The sequence below is a fragment of the Coregonus lavaretus genome, assembly GCF_964263955.1.
Source record: "Coregonus lavaretus genome assembly, chromosome: 15".
In the NCBI taxonomy this organism is placed as follows: domain Eukaryota; kingdom Metazoa; phylum Chordata; class Actinopteri; order Salmoniformes; family Salmonidae; genus Coregonus; species Coregonus lavaretus.
This window is the reverse complement of record NC_140002.1, coordinates 3,309,475-3,335,945: the sequence shown is the minus strand read 5'-3', so window position 1 is coordinate 3,335,945 and position 26,471 is coordinate 3,309,475. Positions and strand designations below refer to the sequence as shown.

The window sequence follows — 26,471 nt, the reverse complement described above, 5'->3', positions numbered from 1 at the left end:
CCATTGCTTATACGCTCCAGAGCCCAAATAGAATGATCATAATAGTTTGTTAAGCCCACCATGAAGGCAAAGACAGATTCTATACCATTTAGAGTGAATGTTTATGCAGATGATTCAGGGGCTGGTGAGGACTATCTCCTAAAAGGATTAGGGGTTGAGGGTATAGGTTTGTCATGGTGAGGGGACAATCAGATTGGGAATATTCAACTGGTCACAGGTGGTGGGGTGGATGGAACTTCTATTCATTGCATGCATCAGTAACCCTTATTATTGGGGGATGTAGATAATGGCTGTGATTTATTCAGACCTAGCTGAAGGGCAGTGGGCTGTTAAAAAACCTGTGCCATAGCAGAATGTTTCAACATGTAGGGGCAGGATTGGCAGGGGAACATCTCAGACAGACACCCACCACCACCACCACCATGCCCAAATCCAACCAGGGGAAATGTAATTGGAAATTGGGTTTGTGAGAACACACATGAGCAAACACACACACACACACACACACACAAACAAACACTTTTTGGGGCAACAATTATCAGAAAGGATTATTAGGAGGCTATCGTTTTTATTTTGATGTTTGTGGAGATCAAATTGAGCGAATCTGTTGAAGTTTGACCACCATGTCCCCCTGATATGAACGGTGCATCCGTGCGCGCTGTCCCCGCATGTTCGCACATATCACTGTGATGCTGACGCAGGTCGACAGAGGTAACCTGTCGGGGAGGAGCCAATAACGCAATGCGCGAATGGAGCAGTTGCAACAGCAGGCAGCAGTGGAGCACCCGGTGCGGTTTGGCGGCAAAGTCACACGTCTCCGCGAAACGGGGTGATCCTACACGACAAGAGGAAACTGACCCTGCTATGCAAGCGGACTGAGGCAAAATAAGGACCTGCACACACACCCTGCTATAACAACTTGCTCACACACCATGCTATAACAACCTGCTCACACACCCTGCTCTGCCTGCACTGATTTCTGGACTGATTTATTGCGCCTCTGGTAATTGAGAGGAAAATGCGCAGATATTATATTGCTGTTGGTTTTATAGTTCGTTTTCTCACACTTTTAATCTGAGCCCCGTCGTGCCTGACATCCAACGTCTCGAAAAGGACAAGTATTTTCCTCCTATCACATTGATACGAACTGTGAGGTTTCTGCCTCTTTTTCACGTTCTTATTTCTGGGAAGGGTTGAATCATGACGAACAGTGCGCAGCTCGCGCCGACCCTGTGCTGAAGCGATGTTTCAGGACCATGGATACTTGTTTCTCTGTTTCTGGCTTACAAAATAAAAGCGTCACAAATGGATGAAGAAATCGACACCCGCAAAATCAACAACAGCTTCCTCCGGGACCACAACTATGCAACTGAAGGTATCTATCCATATTTAATGAATGCATATATCGCTTTAAATAAAATGTAGGCTATAGAATGCGAACCGGTGTTCCACCAGCGGTATGTAGGCTATCATCGGAATTGTTCTAATTTGGGACACCGTTTTGGGGGTGTGGTGCATGGCTTTTTAGGGACAACGGTGTGTTACTGACCTGTCACATGCTTGAAATTAAAAAACATTTGGTCAATACTAATTACTGTAGGCCTGCAGTCTCTTTCTCAGATAAGAGAATATAATATAATTAATGGCTGTCTTGCATTAGCATATACTATAGTTTGTCAGTGGTGTGGCATTATCGAGATGTTCAGATATTAGAGAATGCACAGTGCAGTCACGGATATGTTCATTTCTATGTATTCGGAGTAAATCACAGACGCTACGCACATCCAGTTGCGTTAGAAGCGCGGGTCTTTAAGTCCAGAGTGGAGTCGGTGACAGTTCCCACAGGGAAATAGGCTTATCCTTCCGGCCAACTACAACAGCAGATCACAAACAGCATTATGATGACAATTTCGTATCAACCTCGAGTAAATATTGATCGATACGCAGTAATTCATTTAGAGAGACATTGATAAGGTTACTTATTATTATTATTCTTATTCTTATTATTATCAGCGTTTTAATCGGCTAGATCTGGAGTCTATAAACAAACATTTTCTATAAACTATCCGGATTCCATCTGCTTTCTTAATGGATGGTTATGCTGTGTTTGTAGCAGTGGAACAACGCTTTGGGTGTGCAGTAACAGCTTTAGGGGCCGAGTATTGCAGGTGTCAGAGTAGCGTAGGATGCAACAAAGTATTTCAAGATGCAACATGAGACAATCAGATTTTTGCTATTCAGAATTCAAGTTAAGTTTTCTAAACATTTTGTCTTTTTAATGTCAATCCTGAAATATGCAAGATAGCACAAAGAGAATGCTGGTCTTTTCAATTTTGATTTCCATCTTGCACATGGCTTTGATTGATTGATTGATTGATTGATTCAGAGCTATATCAACAGTAAGCAGAGAAATCATATTGAGCAGCCCAGCCAGTGAGAGGAGCAAGGAGAGAGCTGAAATAACCATAAAGGCTTAAGCTGAACCACCAGACAGGCAGATGCCACTGGCTTCAGACCGCTACAACAGGCAGATGCCACTGGCTTCAGACCGCTACAACAGGCAGATGCCACTGGCTTCAGACCGCTACAACAGGCAGATGCCACTGGCTTCAGACCGCTACAACAGGCAGATGCCACTGGCTTCAGACCGCTACAACAGGCAGATGCCACTGGCTTCAGACCGCTACAACAGGCAGATGCCACTGGCTTCAGACCGCTACAACACATAACACGAGATCAACTCTTATTTCTGTCTCCCATTCTCTCCTCTCTGTAGTTACCCTCACCGCTAAGCTGCCTAGCTACTACACCTTTCAGGAGGGCTTAACCTGTTCATAGGAGCACATCACATTTCATGTCAAATGAAAGCTAAGAGTCTATACTTTTTAGAAATGAAAACATATATACATTTCTCAACCATTTTCCATTCCAGAAATGTGGAATAAGCAAAGGCTTTGATTTCCGGTCAAACAGATGGAAAAGGGGTCTTAGAAAACATCTACATTTTACATTTTAGTCCTTTAGCAGACGCTCTTATCCAGCGCGACTTACAGTTAGTGACATCGACCAGAAAAGTCTTACAAGAGTTTATAAATACATCAAAACACAATAATGTTGAATACCCCTGCCAACTTATATCAACATTTCTATTGAGTTTTTCTGAAATGATTTGCCTTCTGTAAGTTTAAGAAACATTGCCTAGTGTCTTGTCATTCTGTTACCAAAAACCCACATATCTTTTAAGATATTTTCTAACAAGTAAAGGCAGATCTACCAATTAGTTATAGTGTTTTTACTGATAACTGTTTGGTTTATGATTTATTAAGTGATTAAAACGCGTCATTCTGTTACCAAATCGGTAACAGAATAACCAAAAAATCTGTAACAGAACTGTGAAAACAGTCTGGACAACCCCTCCCCCTCTCTTCTCTCTCTCTCCAGTTATTGTCACCTCTCCTGGCTCTTACTGACACTGCTTTGCTTGCTCTTTGGGATTTTAGGCTGGGTTTCTGTATAGGCACTTTGTGACAACTGCTGATGTAAAAAGCCTTTCCATTTACTGTAACCAGCTCTCTCACCCACTGAGCACCGACAGACAACGAACATCCATGGACGTTGAAAAGTCTTCCCAATGCTGCATAGCTGGAAGGAAAGGACGGTTTTTCCATATCTTACATGTTACAGGCTCCGTGGTGTACAGCTCTCTGATTTCTCCTCTACTGTATTTGTGAAGGCACTGAGCCTCGGGTTAAAGTGAGCAGCAGGAGTTAATCTGTTGTTCATAACAGCCTACCTAGCTTTACTTGGATATATTTTCAATATACTTTATTTGTGATTCCCAACAAATGAGTCAATTGACGAATTGTGAAGTGATTTTCCTTATAATAGTCTCTTCATACCCCTCACAATATGATGTGAATAATGAGTAAATCATTACACTTCTGAGGCAACACAATGTAGACAAATTATGTTCTCCCCTCCCCCACATCTCCTTCATAAAAGCCCATTACTACCATCACTGTCTCCAGCACCTTCTCAAGGGCAAGAGGGCTGGAGAGGGCTGAAGGCTGCCAGTAACCCCCCCCCCCCCTCCACTACCCCCCTCCTCCATTACTAAGAGACCAGGTTAAGCCTGTTTCCGAGTGAACAACCCTGCCTCACCCACTGACCTACAGACTACCCTCCACCTTCTCACCAGGAGCTTAGCACCCCCCCCCCCCCTCCCCCTCCCTCCTTCCTCATGGTCTGCTGTCTCTGACCGTGTCCTAATATAAGGTCCTTCATTTGTATGGGAAGGAGAGGAGATGAGAGGCTGTCAAGGCCACCAGACTGCTGTCTCCATCTCACTATTACTACTAAAACACAAATGCATACATAGCCTCTAGACATCTATAAAGACAACTCATGTGATCTCAGTCGATGCAGAGGTAGTTGACATGAAATAGGTGGCTGTCATCTACTCTGTTTGTGTCTTGGAGGATTGTCTAGAGTTCTCTATGGGAGATGCGTTTAGGAGCAGACAACGTAAAAAAAAAAAAAATGGATACCAACAGTTCGGTGCCGACCTTTTAGTGCTTCTAAACCCCCTTAAAAGTAGTGCGTTTGAGCTAGAGACTTCCGGGTAGGCGTACTTCTTGCGTTGTACGCGTCTAAATTCACTGATTCCGCCGATGTCGACCATTAGACGGGGGGCTGAGCTAGAGTGATGTTTGTGAGATGAGAGGATACTAAAAACGGTTCTTCTCACGAAAACGTCTCTGAAGTCAGAACGGTTTGAGCTACAAACTATCATTTCGAAAAGCTGAGACTCTCACGAACGTACGCACGTCAAGTTTTTTCTACGACGCTCACAGGACTTGTTAGAACTCTACATAGAAGATCATACACCATTATTGCATTGTGATTGTCCCTGATGTTTTCCTGAGCTTTACTTTAAAAGTCTGATGCTTTGAATCACAACAACAATGCTATTCATCCTGGACGTTTCAGTACTGTTACCTTAATTGACTAGGAGAGAAATGACCTTTTTTGCCGTGCACTGTCCACTGTCCACGGAAGTTAGAGCAGGGAATATGTTGTTAGGAATCAGGAAGGACCCATAGAAATGGCCAGGGGGTAAACTTGTTCTCTTTATGATGGTCTGATGCTACTGGTTTGACAACCAGATTAATAAATTATGACTCATACATTTCTAAAGATATTTTCATGCATGTTGTGTTTCGCTCTGCCTGTTACTGTGGTAACCACTGTTAGCTTCCTCCACTAGAAGAAAATACTAAACGTAGACTGGGCACTTTAACCTATTGTATGATACCATCGCAACATAATGTATCTGCATATCACAATTTTAGTCCCCAATCCCCTCGCTTTTTCTTTGCTTGCTCTCTGGGGTCTAGGCTGGGTTACTGTAAAGCACTTTGTGTCAACTGCCGAAGTAAAAAGGGAATTATACAATTAATTTGATAGAATTTGAACAGAAAAGAGAAAAACCCTTTCATGGTGTTATCTTGACTGATTACATGAGAGTGAGAGCAGAGCAGTAATTAGACCAGGGCAGTTATTAGACCAGGGCAGTAATTAGACCAGGGCAGTTATTAGACCAGGGCAGTAATTAGACCAGGGCAGTAATTAGACCAGAGCAGTTATTAGACCAGAGCAGTTATTAGACCAGGGCAGTTATTAGACCAGGGCAGTTATTAGACCAGGGCAGTAATTAGACCAGGGCAGTAATTAGACCAGAGCAGTTATTAGACCAGAGCAGTTATTAGACCAGAGCAGTTATTAGACCAGGGCAGTTATTAGACCAGAGCAGTTATTAGACCAGGGCAGTTATTAGACCAGGGCAGTTATTAGACCAGAGCAGTTATTAGACCAGGGCAGTTATTAGACCAGAGCAGTTATTAGACCAGAGCAGTAATTAGACCAGAGCAGTTATTAGACCAGAGCAGTTATTAGACCAGAGCAGTTATTAGACCAGGGCAGTTATTAGACCAGAGCAGTAATTAGACCAGAGCAGTTATTAGACCAGAGCAGTAATTAGACCAGAGCAGTTATTAGACCAGGGCAGTTATTAGACCAGGGCAGTTATTAGACCAGAGCAGTTATTAGACCAGGGCAGTAATTAGACCAGAGCAGTTATTAGACCAGGGCAGTTATTAGACCAGGGCAGTTATTAGACCAGAGCAGTTATTAGACCAGGGCAGTAATTAGACCAGAGCAGTTATTATACCAGGGCAGTAATTAGACCAGGGCAGTTATTAGACCAGAGCAGTTATTATACCAGGGCAGTAATTAGACCAGGGCAGTTATTAGACCAGAGCAGTTATTATACCAGGGCAGTAATTAGACCAGAGCAGTAATTAGACCAGGGCAGTTTTTAGACCAGAGCAGTAATTAGACCAGGGCAGTTATTAGACCAGGGCAGTTATTAGACCAGAGCAGTAATTAGACCAGAGCAGTTATTAGACCAGGGCAGTTATTAGACCTGGGAAGTTATTAGACCAGAGCAGTTATTAGACCAGAGCAGTTATTAGACCAGAGCAGTTATTAGACCAGAGCAGGGCAGTTATTAGACCAGAGCAGTTATTAGACCAGGGCAGTAATTAGACCAGGGCAGTTATTAGACCAGGGCACCAGACCAGGGCACCAGACCAGAGCAGAGCACCAGACCTGGGCACCAGACCTGGGCACCAGACCAGGGCACCAGACCAGGGCACCAGAGCAGAGCTAATGTAACATCCACGGTCCTCTATGGTGTCTGTCCAGGAGGGAACACCGCAGCACCACTGGGAGCTGTTTCCACTCAGAAAACCTTTGGGAGAGAGGATCTGCCTGCTGAGAGATGGTGTGGATTAGTCCTGATTGAATGCACACACTGGGTGTGGTCTGTGTGTGTGTGTGTGTGTGTGTGTGTGTGTGTGAGAGAGGTGGTGTCACACTGTGATTGTTCCCTCTGTAATCAGATCTCAGCTTCTTAGAGGGCTCATCCTCTCCCCTCCCAGCTAGCTCCCTCCCTGACCGGGACAGAGATTCATAGACTTCCCAATTCACACAAAATGGATACGGGTAGGGTGGTAGGGGGAAGAGAGGGGGGAAGATGGATACGGGTAGGGTGGTAGGGGGAAGAGAGGGGGGAAGAATGGCTACAGTTCCAGGGACAGACACATTGGCCTTTCTGAAATGACAGGTTCTAAGAATGAAGCTCTGTCTGAAGACCTTTAGCACGAGCCCATCAATAATCACTCTGTGACGGCCCATTTTGGAATATTTCCTGTGCACTTATTCCAAAATATACATCATTATAGTATTCAAAGCCTTTGTCATTAATGTGACATTATGTCATAACTCATGAATATGTTGGAAATGATTATACATGTTAATAGTTGTACGAAGCTAAATAAGGAGCCAACTGCCATGCAAGCAATTACATCAGACTAAGGGGAAAGCACTAACTGGAATTGCTCTGCATATATACGACTCAAACTGAGAGGCCACTGTTTATGCCCTGTGAACAGACCCTACAAACTACTCTCAGGAAATATATTGACTGCTTGAGTGACGGCTTTACAAGCAAATTAGATGCACCAAACCAGAGAGGAGAAAGTTACCAAAGTCAATATGTAACATAAATCCTACAGTATTCTTTTGTACCACCTGACTTCGGTTCAGTGGCGATTTTAGCATGTAAATCTAGGTGGGGCAAACACAACACAATACTTAACAATACATTAATTGCACTATAACGGTGACAAATGGTGCCCACAAACTGTTAGGGCCTACATAAAGCTGTCCCAACAGCAGAGTCCCAACAGCAGTCCCAACACCTTACCACTGCTACACCTGGCTATCAGCGGAGCCTTGTCTGGCAGCGAAAAAGTTCATTCAGCCTCATTTACTGCCTTTAAAAAAATCATAGCTGAAATGGCTGACTTGCTTAAACGAATGTGGTTTCTACTGACAATTGAGATGTACAAACTATGGCATAAGGGAACGATGAGCGGATAAGAGGCAATCTGTAATTTCGATTAAGACATTAATGAGCGAGCTAGGACGGACGTAGTCAATATAACTATTTGTTCAGCACTTTTGAAATGTACATCGACAGAATTCAGAACATGGGCCGTTCTTACAGTATTCTTCCTGTACACCAAGTCAGAACCATAGGATAAATAAAGGGGGCATATAAGCAGACAATGAAAGCTCTTACAATATTTGATGATGACATTTCTCTAAAACAGGCTGTAGGCTACATGGGCACCACCAAGTCAGAACAGTTGGTTAAGTTATGAGGGGGAAAGGGACCAAATTATTAGGGCGAGGCACATGGGCTACTAACAGCTTACTACACAACATACACTTAGTATTACTTTCTTAGCTACAGTATACATATCTCCCTGGCATGTTACATCATTTATGCAGCAGCATACAATACATTTTAGACTCACCTTGTTGTGCTGTGCTCACTTGAACAGGAAGGTGGCGTGGCGGTCCTTCTTGTTGGCAAATTTTGTCATCTAAGTCTGGATCTCTGGATTTATGGTGCTTTCAAGACTACTGGGAACTCAGAAAAAAACAAGGTTGAATCATGACGTCAGTGATCTTCAGGTCGGAGCTCTAGAAAGAGGCCCGAGTTCCCGAATTGGAATTCCGAGTTGGATGACCGCTCAAAACATATTTTCCCAGTCTGAACTCAAGTTTCAAGTTGTCTTGAACTCACTGAAGTCTGTGGGCGGCAGGTAGCTTAGTGGTTAAGAGCGTTGTGCCAGTAACCGAAAGGTCGCTGGTTCTAATCCCCGAGCCGACTAGGTGAAAAATCTGTCGATGTGCCCTTGAGCAAGGCACTTAACCCTAATTGCTCCTGTAAGTCGCTCTGGATAAGAGCGTCTGCTAAATGACCAATTAATTTTATAAGTCTGAGATTTCCCAGTTCAGATTTTCCAGTTGTTTTGAATGCGGCAGAAGTCAGGCTGGATTGACAGTCTGGCCAATGTATTCAACCTTTTCTGACCTATGGTGTTGCATGTGAATGTTTATCCTTTTAAGCTTGGAAAATATACCCTTAAACAGAGACTTGGACCACACACACTCTCCACTGAATAGAAGGCTAGTGATTGCTTTGCAATGCTTGCAGTTAGCCACTGATTCCTTCCAAACCACTCATTGTTGAATTTGCGATTTCCAACTTGTTGTGTAATGTTTATGTCCAATGGCTGATGTGCACCTATATGTTTTATCTATAATTTCTCTTCATATGACAAGGATTGAAAAGGATTTGCCAGTAGATTGTCGACTCGATTCATGATGATGACTGCTAGCTTGCTAGCTAAGATTTTGAAAGTATGTTGTTGACATGATCAGTCCAATCAAAGCTACGGTAAATATAACGTGATTTGACGTCATTTTATCTGTGGCCAATGACCTTGAGCCTTCTTGGATGGGCACTTCTAATGTAAATCTGTGGCAGCAACAAAGGGGCTTGAATTCTTGAGCTCTCCCCGTAGATTTTGCGGTGATGTAGTGTCCCCATGAGTGACAGAACTCTGAGCCAATCACGGTGCAACTAGAGAACATTACCAACCTCTACACTCTGTATTTTCCGCTGGCTGCCCCACCACCACCGAAAGCACTGAGCTAGGCTGAAACACCTGTATTTTGGAGCTGCCTTAGTCAAGAAAGCAACAAAGAGACCATGTTTGTATGCAGCTTTATTAACTCAATGATATTTTTTTTACATTGTTATTTATAATTTTTTTGTTTACAAAGAAAAACAATTATTTTATTTTTCTGGGGGTAGATCAGCTTTGATATTGGAGAAAGATTGTAGCTTCCATCAATGTAATTGTCTGCATCACTTCCAATCCGCCATATATATTTTTGCAAATATATATATATATATATATATACATATACACACATATACACACACATATACAGTGGCTTGCGAAAGTATTCACCCCCCTTGGAATTTTTCCTAATTTGTTGCCTTACAACCTGGAATTAAAATGGATTTATTTGGGGTTTGTATCATTTGATTTACACAACATGCCTACCACTTTGAAGATGCAAAATATTTTTTTTTGTGAAACAAACAAGAAATAAGACAAAACAAAACTTGAGCGTGCATAACTATTCACCCCCCCCAAAGTCAATACTTTGTAGAGCCACCCTTTGCAGCAATTACAGCCGCAAGTCTCTTGGGGGTATGTCTCTATAAGCTTGGCACATCTAGCCACTGGGATTTTTGCCTATTCTTGAAGGCTAAACTGCTCCAGCTCCTTCAAGTTGGATGGGTTCCGCTGGTGTACAGCAATCTTTAAGTCATACCACAGATTCTCAATTGGATTGAGGTCTGGGCTTTGACTAGGCCATTCCACGACATTTAAATGTTTCCCCTTAAACCACTCAAGTGTTGCTTTAGCAGTATGCTTAGGGTCATTGTCCTGCTGGAAGGTGAACCTCCGTTCCAGTCTCAAATCTCTGGAAGATTGAAACAGGTTTCCCTCAAGAATTTTCCTGTATTTAGCGCCATCCATCATTCCTTCAATTCTGACCAGTTTCCCAGCCCCTGCCGATGGAAAACATCCCCACAGCATGATGCTGCCACCACCATGCTTCACTATGGGGATGGTGTTCTCGGGGCGATGAGTGGTGTTGGGTTTGCGCCAAACATAGCGTTTTCCTTGATGGCCAAATAGCTTAATTTTAGTCTCATCTGACCAGAGTACCTTCTTCCATATGTTTGGGGAGTCTCCCACATGCCTTTTGGCGAACACCAAACGTGTTTGCTTATTTTATTATTTAAGCAATGGCTTTTTTCTGGCCAATCTTCCATAAAGCCCAGCTCTGTGGAGTGTATGGCTTAAAGTGTTCCTATGGACAGATACTCCAATCTCCGCTGTGGAGCTTTGCAGCTCCTTCAGGGTTATCTTTGTTGCCTCTCTGATTAATGCCCTCCTTGCCTTGGCCTTGAGTTTTGGTGGGCGGCCCTCTCTTGGCAGGTTTGTTGTGGTGCCATATTATTTCAATTTTTTAATAATGGATTTAATGGTGCTCTGTGGGATGTTCAAAGTTTCTGATATTTTATTATAACCCAACCGTGATCTGTACTTCTCCACAACTTTGTCCCTGACCTGTTTGGAGAGTTCCTTGGTGGTGCCCCTTGCTTAGTGGTGTTGCAGACTCTGGGGCCTTTCAGAACTGGTGTGTGTATATATACTGAGATCATGTGACAGATCATGTGACACTTAGATTGCACACAGGTGGACTTTATTTAACAAATTATGTGACTTCTGAAGGTAATTGGTTGCACCAGATCTTATTTAGGGGCTTCATAGCAAAGGGGGTGAAATACATATTTTCCGTTATTTATTTTTTAGAATTTTCTGAAACAAGTTATTTTTTTCATTTCACTTCACCAATTTGACTATTTTGTATATGTCCATTACATGAAATCCAAATAAAAATCCATTTAAATTACAGGTTGTAATGCAACAAAATATGAAAAACTCTAAGGGGATGAATACTATTGCAAGACACATATAAATGCATACATATACACATACATATATATATATATAATTAAAAAATATATATTTTTTCCTTTATTACTTTCTAACCCTACCACCGCTCCCCTAATTGGAGTAAACTAGTGAACAACAACGCTTAGGTCTCTACCTCCAGCTTATACATTTTAATGACAGTCTATTTTACAATAGTTGTATTTTGTTTGATTTTACTCCTGTCCTTCCTCTACCCTCCACCTCTCCCATCTATTTCTGTGCTCTTTCACAAAAGTTCTTAACCTATATACGTTTTACGGACACAGTATGTTTTGCATTAGTTATCTAGTTGTTATTAGTCCCAACCTTCAGCTCCACTCAACCCCTCCCATCTATCTCTTAACACCATCCATATTGGATTTCTATTTGCCATATATTTTTCAACTGTGCTGTGATGTTTCACAAAAGTTCTGAACCTTTCTATTCTCATTGTTTCTACAGATTGTAAATTGAAAATAAACATTTTTGCCAAAAGTAATATTATTTTATTATTTATTATAAATATATTTTTGTACATTATTTGCAAACTGATATGTGACATGTATTAATGCCAAAATAACATGCAAAACAGGCCAAAAATATATATTTTTGCTCAAAAGGTGTGGCTCTCCCCCACCTGCACTGAATGACGGGTCGCCACTGGATTGGTTCATGGTTTATGATGAGCAAATACTACTGGGTTTTAGAGTCTTCGTGTATCTGTGCCTGTGGATAAAAGGCCATTTCAAAAGAAGGCATTGTTTGAAAGGAACATTCAGTAAACATCTAGAATGTACAGTAGGTTCAGTATAACTCTTGAGGAACAACTCTGTCCCCATCCTCTTGGGTTTATGGCCCGGCCCAGGGCCCAGTCAGGCAACTCATTTCCCATTCAGTATGAGCAGTAGTCAGAGAGTGGCATAATGAGACAGGTGTCACATCTCTCTCTCTACTCTGGGGCCAGAGGAGGTAACATTGCAAGGCTGTTGTGATGGATGCTGTAATCCTGGGAGACTCTCCTCCAGAATCCATACTACACTCAAATAAGCCTTCTGCCTTGTGGATGGGCTGGGAGTTCACAGGAAACAGAGAAGAGAGAGAGAGATGCAGGAAGATGGAGGGAGGGAGGCGGGGTTATGTGGATAAATAAAGCTCAGAGAAAGTTTGTATTAGCCAGGGAGCTGGCTGACCTAGAATTGTGAGCTGATGTTTTTTTTGAGCTACATACCAATATACTACTATTGCTCAAAGTAACTGCAGTAAATTAAAATCAGATGGATTGTTTTGTATTTTAGGCGCAAATGGCTTTGAAATGAATGAGCATGTGTGGCATTTCCCAGGATTAAAATCGCAGATGCCGATGTGTTTGATGCCTGGGTTTGATTAGGCCTGGATGACTTAGCATGATGCTCTGAATATTTATACGTTGTGGAGCAGAGTCCCATGTGTGGCGACTCCCCATCCTGGTAACATATGCTTCTGTGAGCAGGCCTTTGTGAGCTTCCCAATCCCACTGGAATCCCTTTGGGTGCAGGAGAGGGAGTGTGCCTTAGGACTGGCTGTTTGTGTGTCTCTGTGGAGGTGTGTAGATTAAACCACATGGGTCAGCAGCCAGTGTTTGCTCCATGGATGTTGGGCATCCACGCAGTGTCTTTTGATTTTCCATGCGCCTTTTTCTATCAGTCCAGTGGCACCTCTCTTCAGAATCTAAATGCTGAAGCACTGGGCTTATTCTGTGACCTGATTGGTTCATACCATTATCCACTCTGACCCTGCAGTGCCTCTGTACCCTTTGGCCAGAATGGGTATTTTGCTGTAAATGTGTATGACTCCTGGTACTTCTAAGATTTGAGTTGCATTCCTTTTGGGTCTCTCTTTGGAATAGATCAGGACTAACACTCCAACAACAGAATTCCACTCATTCTTTAAACCTGTTTTGTTGCCTGCAGCTTGTTTGTCTTGTTTGGTGGTTCTGTTAAATACACATCTGTTTTAGCAATCGATGGGGTATTGTTTTGCTGCTGCTGCAGCCTCTACCCTGGCACTGCTGTCCAATCAAGAGGCTTTTTGTGTAATAATAATAATAATAATAATAATATGCCATTTAGCAGACGCTTTTATCCAAAGCGACTTACAGTCATGCGTGCATACATTTTTGTGTATGGGTGGTCCCGGGGATCCCAGGGATCGAACCCACTACCTTGGCGTTACAAGCGCCGTGCTCTACCAGTTGAGCTACAACAATGGTGAGGAAGCAAGGACAAACCCGCACAGCGAACACGGAACATCCACCCTCCGTGTGCGCTGTGTTGCCCAGTGAAAGGTTCCTCCTACTACCCCTCCACTCCTCCACCCCCCTAGTCGGTCCTGGGTGGAGTCTCAGGGTTAGCCTTTGAGGGGCTGAGTAGCGGTGGGCTAAGGTAGTGGTGGACTGTGGGAGCTGTGGACTGTAGTAGTGGTGGACTGTGGTAATGGTGAACTGTGGTAGTGGTGGACTGTGGTAGCGGTGGACTGTGGTAGCGGTGGACTGTGGTAGTGGTGGACTGTGGTAGTGGTGGACTGTGGTAGTGGTGGACTGTGGTAATGGTGGACTGTGCTAGTGGTGGACTGTGCTAGTGGTGGACTGAGCTAGTGGTGGACTGTGGTAGAGGTGGACTGTGGTAGTGGTGGACTGTGGTAATGGTGAACTGTGGTAGTGGTGGACTGTGGTAGCAGTGGACTGTGGTAGCTGTGGACTGTAGTAGTGGTGGACTGTGGTAGTGGTGGACTGTGGTAGTGGTGGACTGTGGTAGTGGTGGACTGTGGTAGTGGTGGACTGTGCTAGTGGTGGACTGAGCTAGTGGTGGACTGTGGTAGAGGTGGACTGTGGTGGACGGAGGTAGTGGTAGACTGAGGTAGTGGTGGACTGTGGTAGAGGTGGACTGTGGTGGACTGAGGTAGTGGTGGACTGAGGTAGCGGTGGACTGAGGTAGTGGTGGACTGTAGTAGAGGTGGACTGTGGTGGACTGAGGTAGTGGTGGACTGTGGTAGTGGTGGACTGAGGTAGTGGTGGACTGGTAGTGGTGGACTGTGGTAGAGGTGGACTATGGTGGACTGAGGTAGTGGTGGACTGAGGTAGTGGTGGACTGAGGTAGTGGTGGACTGAGGTAGTGGTGGACTGTGGTGGACTGTGGTAGAGGTGGATTGTGGTAGAGGTGGACTGTGGACTGTGGTGGACTGTGGTAGTGGTGGACTGTGGTGGACTTTGGTAGTGGTGGACTGTGGTAGTGGTGGACTGTGGTAGTGGTGGACTGAGGTAGTGGTGGACTGAGGTAGTGGTGGACTGAGGTAGTGGTGGACTGTGGTAGAGGTGGACTGTGGTGGACTGAGGTAGTGGTGGACTGAGGTAGCGGTGGACTGAGGTAGTGGTGGACTGTAGTAGAGGTGGACTGTGGTGGACTGAGGTAGTGGTGGACTGTGGTAGTGGTGGACTGAGGTAGTGGTGGACTGGTAGTGGTGGACTGTGGTAGAGGTGGACTATGGTGGACTGAGGTAGTGGTGGACTGAGGTAGTGGTGGACTGTGGTGGACTGTGGTAGAGGTGGATTGTGGTAGAGGTGGACTGTGGACTGTGGTGGACTGAGGTAGTGGTGGACTGTGGTAGTGGTGGACTGTGGTGGACTTTGGTAGTGGTGGACTGTGGTAGTGGTGGACTGTGGTAGTGGTGGACTGAGGTAGTGGTGGACTGAGGTAGTGGTGGACTGAGGTAGTGGTGGACTGTGGTAGAGGTGGACTATGGTGGACTGAGGTAGTGGTGGACTGAGGTAGTGGTGGACTGTGGTAGTGGTGGACTGTGGTAGTGGTGGACTGTGGTAGTGGTGGACTGTGGTAGTGGTGGACTGTGGTGGACTGTGGTAGTGGTGGACTGAGGTAGTGGTGGACTGAGGTAGTGGTGGACTGTGGTAGTGGTAGACTGTGGTAGAGGTGGACTGTGGTGGACTGTGGTAGAGGTGGACTGAGGTAGTGGTGGACTGTGGTAGAGGTGGACTGTGGTAGAGGTGGACTGTGGTAGAGGTGGACTGTGGTAGTAGTTGAAAGTGGTAGTAGTGGACTCATTCATTAGTCTCTCTGTCTGGCTCTGGCTCAGTGACCTGCTGACCCTGTGATGACAACACCACCGGACAATGGTCAGGAGTCTGTTGACATGCCGAGTGTTTGTCCAGAGGAAGGAGATCAGCTCTCCAGTCCCCAGGCAGGCTTCATGACCAGGTCCCAGAGGACATGTGATATAAGACTGGCTAAACAATGCTATATTGTTCTTCTGCATCAGCATATCGACCCACAACCCACCAGCATCTGTGCATACTGCATACCAATCACTAGAGTTTAGATGGCATGACCTCTATTGTGAAACGAAGACAATGCTACCTGTCAGACACTATAGATCAGGGTTCCCCAATTAGATTTCCAAAAGGGCCAAATTTGGTCAGGCATGCCAAGCCGAGGGCCAACATGTTTGTTTTTTTGGCGACAGTTTTATGTTTTATCAGTTTTCACTTCTATTGTGATTTTATAATTATTAGTAGTGGTGTTAGGAGTCACATAAGAGAAAAATGAAAAATACTAAATTAGTCCAAAACCAACTATTTAATTATGAAATGCCCCTGGAGCATATTCTGTGCAAACAGTCAGCAAACAAAAAGTCCAGCATTCACACACACACACACACACACACACACACACACACACACACACACACACACACACACACACACACACACACACACACACACACACAGCGCCCACTTCTGTCTGGAACACCCATGCTTTGGATATCTGCGTTCAGGCGGGCTTTCTAAGAGAAGAGACAGAAGGACAAACACAGACAGACAGACATTTTTAGTTAGGTACTTTTCAAATGAGTTATCAGAATATGCCACATTAGTTTTTAAACTTTTAAAATATGTGAACCAAATAATATCAAGCTGTTAACAACCAAAGGTGTTTGATATTAATGTGACAATATAATTAATTAGCTTTTATTTGTGTATTATTTTTTTATTGCTGTGTATTAAGTTTTAAATGTTACTAACTAGTTGGATGCCATTTACTTTTATTTAAGCTGTGAAGCATATTTAGTAGGAAACATGCTATTAAATATGAAATGGTTATTTCATTGTAATAATTATTATACCACAAGAAGATTGAAAAAAAGCAACAACAAAAAATTGGATCTGGTTCACTCACCAATCAGTGAGAGAAGTGAGAGCGACGGGATGAGGCAACCTTTCTGATGTCAGGCTTGTATTCTGTTGTGGCAATCCTGAGGCACTGTCCAAGATGTGAATCTGAGAGTCTGTTTCTGTCCTGGCTCTTGATAGCATTCATTGAAGAAAATGCTGATTCACAGATGTATGTTGAGGGGAACATCGTGAGTAGGAGCATTGCAATATCTCTGGTGTTTTTAAAAATGAGCTTGGGGAACCATGTTGATCCAAAAGTCACTCACCAGTGCATCCTTGTGTTGAGCTTTGAGCAAATCAGATGTTCCCATCTCCAAGATTTCCATCTAAAGAGCAGCCTCATCTATGGAAGGCACCAGCTTTTTGGCCTCTGCAGTCCACTGGCCGTCAGCTGACACAGAAAACGGCTGTCTTATGAAGAGAAGGATGTCAGCTGAGAGTTTAGGGGAGCTTTCAAATCTTTCCTTGAAGTTTTCTTCCAGCCTGGACACAAAATCCTTCATTGCTGGATCTTCCTGCATTTTATTCTTCTCACAATGCTCATGCAGACGTGGAAAGTGCAACTTTCTCCCATGAATGTCTCTCTCCAGGAGGTGCAGCTTTGACCCGGAAAGCTTCAATCGCCTCATACATGTCAGCAACAGTGTGGTTCTTGCCTTGTAGTCGCAGGTTAAGGTGATTTAGATGAGACATGATGTCACACAAAAAAGTAACATCTGATATCACCTTGTTGTCAGTTAAAAAGCTCAAAAAGTCGCTGGCTTTTTGGCTCTGCAGGCTGGATAAAAATGACACAAGTTCATCACGCAGGTCACACACCTTCTCCAACACACAGCCTTTGCTCAGCCAGCAAACGTCATTGTGGAGCAAAAGATCCTTGTGTTCAACTGACATTTCCTCGAGTAATGCTCTAAAAAGGCGATTCTGCAGACTAGAGCTCTCACGGACAAAGTTAACTAGTCGAGTCACAGTATCCATGGTCTCTTTCATTTTTCCACACAGTTATGCGCACAAAACTGACTTGTGAATAATGCAGTGAAATGCCAGGAGTGCTGGGTTAACGGCAGAAAGCCTGCTTACCAAGCCCTGGCGGTGTCCCACCATTGACGGAGCCCCGTCGGTAACAACAGAGACAATTTTACTCACATCTAAGCCATTCCTTTCGAAGAACTGTGTCAGCTCGTTGAATATTATTTCCCCGGTTGTACGCCCGGGTAGAGAAATCAAACACAGCAGCTCCTCCCGGAATGTCTTCCCATCAAAAAATCTTGCGAACACAGACAGCTGTTCCATGTCGGTTCGGTCACAAGACGAGTCTATTGCCAGTGAGAATGCTTCGGTTTTCCTCAAATCTGTGAGTAGACTGGAAAAACACTCCTCCGCTAAAACTTCAACTCTTCTGGTTGCCGTGTTAGCCGACAGCGGCACTTGCTTCAACAGCTCAACAACTTATTTTTTTATTGGTTCCTCTTGGTTTAAAACTTCGGCAGCCATGTCGATTGCACATTGTTTAAGTAACTCTGCATCGGCGAATGGCTTCTTAGCTCTTGCAAGCTTCCAAGAAACGTGTAATGAGGCAGCTGTTGCGCTCTCTTGTGCCGATGTTGTTTTACACATAGTTAAAACCAAGTGCTTCTATGACGTTAACATGCTTGCAATTTTTTGTTTGCTCTGGTCAGATTCTTCTGGGTAGTTTGCATTAAAACTGGCAGCATGAATAGAGTTAAAATGCCGCTTCAGATTGTCCGCTTTGATTACAGCTACAGTCTGCATGCATATTAAGCATGTGGGCTTAGCACTGTTGTGGTCAGGTAAAAAAAAGCAATACCTCTCAGTCCAGTCAGTTTTGAACTGACGGTTCTCCTGGTCTACCTTGCGTATCTTGGCGAATGCCATGTTGGTTTGACTGATTTAATAATTTTTTGTGAGGAAGTGGTCAGTCCTTTTGATGAAAGAGGGTTAACTGGCGAGCGGCTGCGGCTACTGTGTGTGTGTGACACTACACTAGGTAGCTAGTTGAGTGGAGACGAGTACGCAAAGCACGCAAAGCACATCTTACGTATGCACGCGGTAAAGGCCACAGGTCAAGGTGTGGGATAATTTCAAAATAAAGCAGAGCCGCGGATATTAAATTCATGTTTATTATAACAAGTGAATGCCAATGCTGTCAGTGTGGGCCAGATATTTGGTTCTTGCGGGCCGGATCTGGCCCGCGGGCCACTTATTGGGGTTGGCTGCTATAGATTGTGTGGCATCTTGGTGAGACAATAGAAACCTTAGCTCCTGTACGGTTTGCTGAGTATTTCAAGATGGATGTGCTCAGAATTAAAGACACCTCAAGATCCAAGCTACTCACAAAGGAAATGGTATTAAGAGTGATGTTGATGCCATCCCTTCTCGTCTCCTCTTTAAGAGGATATGATTGATCAAGAAGTGATGGACTACAGGACTGCCATTACATGCTGCTGAGTCTGTTCATGTTTAGCTGTAGTTAGCAAATATTAGTCTTACATTTTAACTCTACAATGTTGGGAAAGGGCTCGTAAGGAAGCATTTCACTGTAAAGCCTACAACTGTTGTATTCAGCGCATGTGACCAATAACATTTGATTTGATGACTGTCTATTGTCTGTCTTATCTCTGAGAGAAGAGGAGTGCCGGTAAAAAGCTGCGCTGCCTGCTGTCTGTTCCTCTGCCCTGGGAGGATTACTGTTAATCTCCGATGAGGACCAGCAAAACCTCCCCAAAATCTCCTGTAAACGCTAATCTGGCTCGTAGAGAGTGACCTCATCTCTGCTCCAAAAACAAGATTGTGGTTGTGATTTGAGAACAAGGCTGTGGGGTTGAGTCATGCAAGAGACAAATGAATGTCATGTCTTTGAATTTGAAATAGTAGAGTGCAATGGCATCGGAAAACAAGGGATTGAGGATGATTTTCTTTCTATTTTTGGAACTGGAAGCGTTGCCATAGAAGTGTGTTGCACAGTACCCACATTATATTTTGCAATGACATAATTTTTGATATGACCAAATGTGGCCATGACTATTTGCACTAATGGGTAACATTTCCAAATTGATGCAGTGGAATTTAATGCTGTTGTGCTAGCAGAGTCCCCCCCCCCCCCACCCTAATGGAGTCTAACAGGGGCAAATGTACAGTGTATGTGTGTGCGTATATGTGTGTGTCTGTGTGCGTGCATGCATGAGTGTGTGTGTGTGTGTGTGTGTGTGTGTGTGAGTGTGTGTGTGTGTGTGTGTGTGTGTGTGTGTGTGTGTGTGTGTCTGTGTGTGTGAGTGTGTGTGTGTGTGTGTGTGTGTGTGTGTGTGTGTGTGTGTGTGTGTGTGTGTGTGTGTGTGTGTGTGTCTGTGTGTGTGAGTGTGTGTGTGTGTGTGTGTGTGTGTGTGTGTGTGTGTGTGTGTGTGTGTGTGTGTGTGTGTGTGTGTGTGTGTGTGTGTGTGTGTGTGTGTGTGTGTGTGTGTGTGAGGGGGAGAGTGTTCAGTACCCGTTTCCACTGATTACCTCTCTGGCAGCGGGGCTGGATCTCCCACTCAGACCCCCTGACCCTGAGTTAGTTTAACAACAGCGTGGCAGAACAGAACAGAACAGGGGGCTGGGACGGAGGGCTGGAGGGTAAACCAGGGGGGAACCAGGGCTCCTGACAGAGGGACTGCCACCCTCTCTTGTAAGCTCATTAAATGCAGATTGCTGATGCTTATTTTTCTGGATACAGCGATCTGTTTATCTCTCAACCAGGCTGGTGGGATGCTAATAGGTTGGGACTTGCTGTAATTGCCACCTGAGCCCAACCATTGTAGGCTGTTTATACTGTATACCTTCAGGAAGCTGTAGTGCTTCAGTTCCTAGAGATATAAGGAAGTAATACTGAGGCTATTTATAACCTCTATAATCTCCCTTTCTTACACAGTATGGGCTGAAAAGGCACACAGGCACGTAACATACAAACTCAAACCCTTTGGGGTGCCTCCTATAGAACACAGAAAGAATGTACACAGCTCAGCTCAGCTACCTGACCAAAGCCAGGCTATGGGTGAGGGCCAGAGAATGTACACCACCCTGAGCCCAGTCACAAAGGAAAAGCCAATCTGAATGCATGGCTGGGGTGGAGGTTTGCTGAACTGTTGGATTTCAATAGAGGAGCATACCAAAGTAGGGTGGCTTGTCAATATCAGGTTGTCTGCTGTTGAATTCCCTGACCTGGACTAGCTTTAAAACATACTTACAATTTAATCTATGTGGATTACGCCACACCATTTTCATCACCACATTTTCCATGGATCTTTTTAATCAATTATTTTAAACATGTGTTATTGCCAGGCGATGAAACGCTCTGCTTATGGACCAATTCCAGAGTGGAATGGTTCCTCGTCAGTGGATTGTAGGAAATGAAAGGCCAGACTCTGCAGGCAGTTCTGTTGTTGATATGATATGATATACTTTATTGTCCCTGATATACTTTAAATCTGACTGGGACTATAGAGAGTGCTGCTGCTTCCACATCAATACATAGAATCATAGAGTCATACAATCAGAGATGACTGGTCCTGGTATCTGGTCTCTGAGGCAGCTCTCTCTCTCTCTCTCTCTCTCTCTCTCTCTCTCTCTCTCTCTCTCTCTCTCTCTCTCTCTCTCTCTCTCTCTCTCTCTCTCTCTCTCTCTCTCTCTCTCTCTCTCTCTCTCTCTCTCTCTCTCTCTCTCTCTCTCTCTCTCTCTCTCTAAGCCTTTGTGTCTGTCTCAGGAACTGTCTCATAACCCACACACACCTCCATAAAGGCAGTAGAAGCAAAATGGTGCCTCTCCCATTGTACCCATGTATATGGTTGAGTGGTTATAACAGCCACATGAATACATCTGTGTTTTATGGGTGTGAAAGGCTCACACTGAGAGAGACTGGGCTCTGGCCCATTAACACAGAGAAGAGAAATCTGCTTTTATGCTCAGCCCTTTTGGCGCTCTGATATTTGCAAACCATTTACATGATATGGTTCAGTTGACCTTCTCTGTTTTGATACGACACTTAACACTCTGCTACTACTTCAGTATTGTGTCTGAACACCCTGAATGTTGATGTGGTTAAAGCATTATTGTTAAACCCAGATGCAGACACTTATGTCAACAAATCTGTGTACTTTCACACTATTATTTCTCTGCCAGCCAGCTGTGTCGCTGGCTATAACTGCTGACAGGATTAGATCACCCTTCATTGGAGATTTGAGATGAAGTCATCATGAACAGGAAAGGGAAGAGGAACACAGAGAGACTTTGGCATGGCCAGTAATTAATGAAACATAATGTGCTACATTTAACTGGATTCTTCCTATTACCTCAGTACCTAGTCAGCAGTTCTGCTCCACCAGCCAAGTGTTCCCAGGACACCGCGGGAACATCACGGCAACGCTCTCCCTCTTATTTAATTTCCCATGCTAATGCACCCGGAGTCCCAACAGCAGTCAACCCAGGTCCCAGAGCCAATCATACCTGGGTAGTGGGAGCTAGTCAGACAGGAATGCTAGCGTAAAAAAAAGGTGTTGTAGATCATATGGAGACACTTATTACTGTCTCTCTCTCCAAGGAGTCTCTTCCCTCTATTAACAAGTCATTCCAACCCATTCCCCAGAACTGTTAGTAGCCTATGTTGTTGGGTTATATTGCCGCAGATCCTCAGGGCATGAGACTGATAAAGGTGTGTCACCATGTCCAATTTGAAATAGGCTAGAGAATTGTTGTTGTTGTCTCTTCTCTGGCGGTGTGGATGTAGTGGAGATGGTTTGGTAGCTAGCTGACCCTATTGCATAGGAAATCAAAGGCACATCACTTTTAATATGATGCTGGAATGGAAGAGTCCACCGGTAGCCCGGCACACTCACATGCTCCAGATACATAGCTTTACTGGTTGAGCGTTTCAACCCAAACAAATCTATGTAGCTAACAGGTCTGGCCTAAAACTGATGTTGTACTGATAACCATGGTCCCCTTACTGAGCCACGGTGACTGGTTTGGGCAGGCTGGTTTGGGCAGGCTGGTTTGGGCAGGCTGGTTGCAGCAGCTGGCACAGCAGTGACATCCTGCCACAGTCACTGGGGGATCGCTGTGATCTGTCTTACAGCCGGCTCAGAGACGCCTGTGTTCCCTCCTCCGCTCTGCATGTGTCAGACGGCTCTATCACAACACACACACACTCTAACCCGTGGCGTATGTCAGCAATAAAACCTGTATTAGAAGCAGAGGGTCACAGATGCACCTGTAATAGAGACCCATGTTCATGTGTTTAGGGCCAATTTAGACAAGGTGTGTGTGTGTGTGAAGATGGTGCTGGGATAGCTGCTTATACGAGGGGCTACCTGCTGCAGAGATTACATTTGAGCTCATTATCATAGACCAGATGTCTGTCTCTCTCTCTCCTATGAAATTGCTCTAGATGTTGATACAGACCCGATGCTGTACAGTCAACTGGTGATCTCAATCTTCATTTGAGCAGACAGTAGAGGTTGAGGAGAATGGAGCGAGAGAAAGCTCAGAGCAGCATGATTCAGCAGAGAAATGTGTCTAGGTTGCACATTCGATCTCCAGCCAGGGAGTGATACTGCCTTCTTGCTCTTGGGTCCGGCCAATTTCACTTACTACGGCTAAATGGACAGAATCAAAGATGCAAAGATGTCCTCTGACTGTAATAGCTGGCGCTGTTGTATAATGACAGCCCCTGACTGTTGATATGTTAACTATTTATATTGGCTAGTATCATTAGTGTCATTATCATTATGTTTGTCTCGTGTGTTCCATTAGATCATGGCTGTTAGAGGAGCTAGCTTCACCAAGCATGTCCAGTCTACTGCTGAAGGTTGTTTATGTGGCTCTGCAGAGCACCGTACTATAGAGCCGTACTCATCTCTCCTCTCCTCCTCTCATCTCTCCTCTCCTCCTCTCATCTCGCCTCTCATCTCTCCTATCCTCCTCTCATCTCTCCTCTCCTCCTCTCATCTCTCCTCTCCTCCTCTCATCTCTCCTCTCCTCCTCTCATCTCGCCTCTCATCTCTCCTATCCTCCTCTCATCTCTCTTCTCCTCTCATCTCTCCTCTCCTCCTCTCATCTCTCCTCTCATCTCTCCTATCCTCCTCTCATCTCTCCTATCCTCCTCTCATCTCTCCTATCCTCCTCTCATCTCTCCTCTCCTCTCATCTCTCCTATCCTCCTCTCATCTCTCCTATCCTCCTCTCATCTCTCCTATCCTCCTCTCATCTCTCCTCTCATCTCTCCTATCCTCTCATCTCTCCTATCCTCCTCTCATCTCTCCTATCCTCCTCTCATTTCTCCTATCCTCCTCTCATCTCTCCTCTCATCTCTATCCTCCTATCCTCCTCTCCTCTCCTATCCTCTGCTCTCTCTCCTTCTCTCCCCCTCTCCTCTCCTCCACTCCTTTCCTCTCCTGTTCTGCGGCTAAAACAGAGAGCTACAGATACAGTACCCTTTATTGACACACAGCAATCCCCCCCCCATCAGCATCCACAGCCAATACCCCAGGGGGAAATCTGTCTGCTCAGGCCCTGGCAGCTAACTAAAGAGACGGAGCAGTGGGGAGTCAGTCAGAGGCCTGTTAGTGCTGCTGGAGCCCAGAGCCCAAAGACTATTCTCCAGTAGAAGAGTAGAGGACAGTTAGCCTAGCCCCGTGGCTCTGGATGTCTCTGTGCCTGTGGCCCCAGGCCTTGGTACTCTGAGCCCAGGCAGCCCCAAAGTCAACCCCAGCTTCAGTCAATCCCACCAGTGATTTATGGCTCCAGAGCTGCCTTGGGACTGCAACAGCTGGCCAATCTGCATTGCAGCAAAAGTCCCTCACACACTGAAGTTCAGTACACAGTCATACAGACAGGGGAGAATGTTAATAGACCTACACATGGGTACATACAAGTCCGTTCTAGGGTTACTAAGGGAGAAGGTATATTACTGGAAACTTTCTAAGTTTACCAGTAAACTACCAGAATTTTGGTATCTTTCAAGGATTTTATGTAAGTGGCCCTTTTGGGTACATCATATTATCACAGGTCTGTAATTGTCTCTGGCCCTCTGTGTGGCCTTATCACATGTACAATATATGAAATAATTCAATATTTTAAAATGAATAGAATGAAAATGCTATAAAACATTATCCGGAATATAAACCATCAACTTATTGAATACTATTGGTGTTTAATGAGGGTTTCAGCACAAAATAGCCTTGATTTATTTTATTTTTACACGGTTTTATTCATTTTACTATGTCAATACGTATTTGTTGTCAATGTTTCGGTGTCAAACTGGTGGCAGCTGTGAAAAAGGTAAATAGTTGGAAGAGTTGAAGAGTTAATTGTAAATAATGCTATTGTTGATTTGATGCTTTTTAATTAATTAGGCTATTTTCTCTTGAACTATATGGTCCATCTACTAGAATCTCATGGACAATATGGACACAGATATAAAAACATTTGTATACTATATATGAATACATATTTTTTAAGTTATTCAAGTATAAATTACCAAAGTTACTGAAGATTCCAGTTACTTTGGTAAACTACCGGTAGCGTTGCAATCCTACTCTGTAAATCACAGGAGGCTGTTGAGGGGAGGACGGCTCATAATAATATCTGGAATGGTGTAAATGGAATGGTATTAAAACACATAGAAACCATGTGTTTGATGTGTTCGATACCATTCCATTTACTCCGTTCCAACCATTACTATGAGTCCGACCTCCCCAATTAAGGTGCCACTACCCGCCTGTGGGACAAACCGATACACTGCAACACATTGGAGGTAAAAAGCATTCTGCTGTTCTTCTGCTCAGTCACATATTTCACATCTACAGCCTCATCAGAAACACAAGCAATGCAGTGTAAAGATATTTCATATGCTGCTGTGTTGGAACAGGGAATAATCGCACACACACACACACACACACACACACACACACACACACACACACGCACACACATACTGATGCCACACACACGCATGCACATACTGACCCCACCCCCACACACACACAAACACACACACACACACACACACATATACTGACCCCACATACATTCACACACCCACCCACACAAACACTATCACACATGCACACACACTTACCACCATATTCAATGCTACTACGTGTATTATTATTTATCCTGCTGCCTAGTCACTTTTTACCCCTACCTACATGTAGGCTACATATTAACTCAACTTCCACCGTATCGCTGCACACTGGGGTCTGGGGGGTTGACCTGGGGGCTGGGGGCTGAGGGGCTGGTCTGGGGTCTGGGGGCTGGGGAGCTGGGGTCTGGGGGGCGGGTCTGGGGGCTGGGGGGCTGAGCTGGGGTCTGGGGGGCGGGTCTGGGGTCTGGGGGGCTGAGCTGGGGTCTGGGGGGCGGGTCTGGGGTCTGGGGGGCTGAGCTGGGGGCTGGGGGGCTGAGCTGGGGTCTGGGGGGCGGGTCTGGGGTCTGGGGGGCTGAGCTGGGGTCTGGGGGGCGGGTCTGGGGTCTGGGGGGCTGAGCTGGGGTCTGGGGGGCGGGTCTGGGGTATACTGGGTGCGGAAGGCTGAGCTGGGGTCTGGGGGGCTGAGCTGGGGGTCTGGGGGGCGGGTCTGGGGGCTGAGCTGGGGTCTGGGGGCTGAGCTGGGGTCTGGGGGCTGGGGGGCTGCCTGTTAATAACTGGGCTGCGGTACTGCTGCCTGTGCC

At 44.9% G+C, this 26,471-nt stretch overlaps 1 protein-coding gene across 1 annotated transcript in view; it reads left to right on the top strand.

Moving 5' to 3' along the window:
• The first annotated feature begins 768 nt into the window (after positions 1-768).
• Positions 769-26,471, top strand: part of LOC311142356 (serine/threonine-protein phosphatase 2A 55 kDa regulatory subunit B beta isoform) — a 55,652-nt gene continuing 29,949 nt past the window's right edge. Inside the window, exon 1 of the mRNA XM_084177995.1 lies at positions 769-1,375. Within this exon, the coding sequence (XP_084034121.1) occupies positions 1,306-1,375 (70 nt within the window). The 5' untranslated portion in view covers positions 769-1,305. The remainder of the gene's footprint in view (positions 1,376-26,471) is intronic.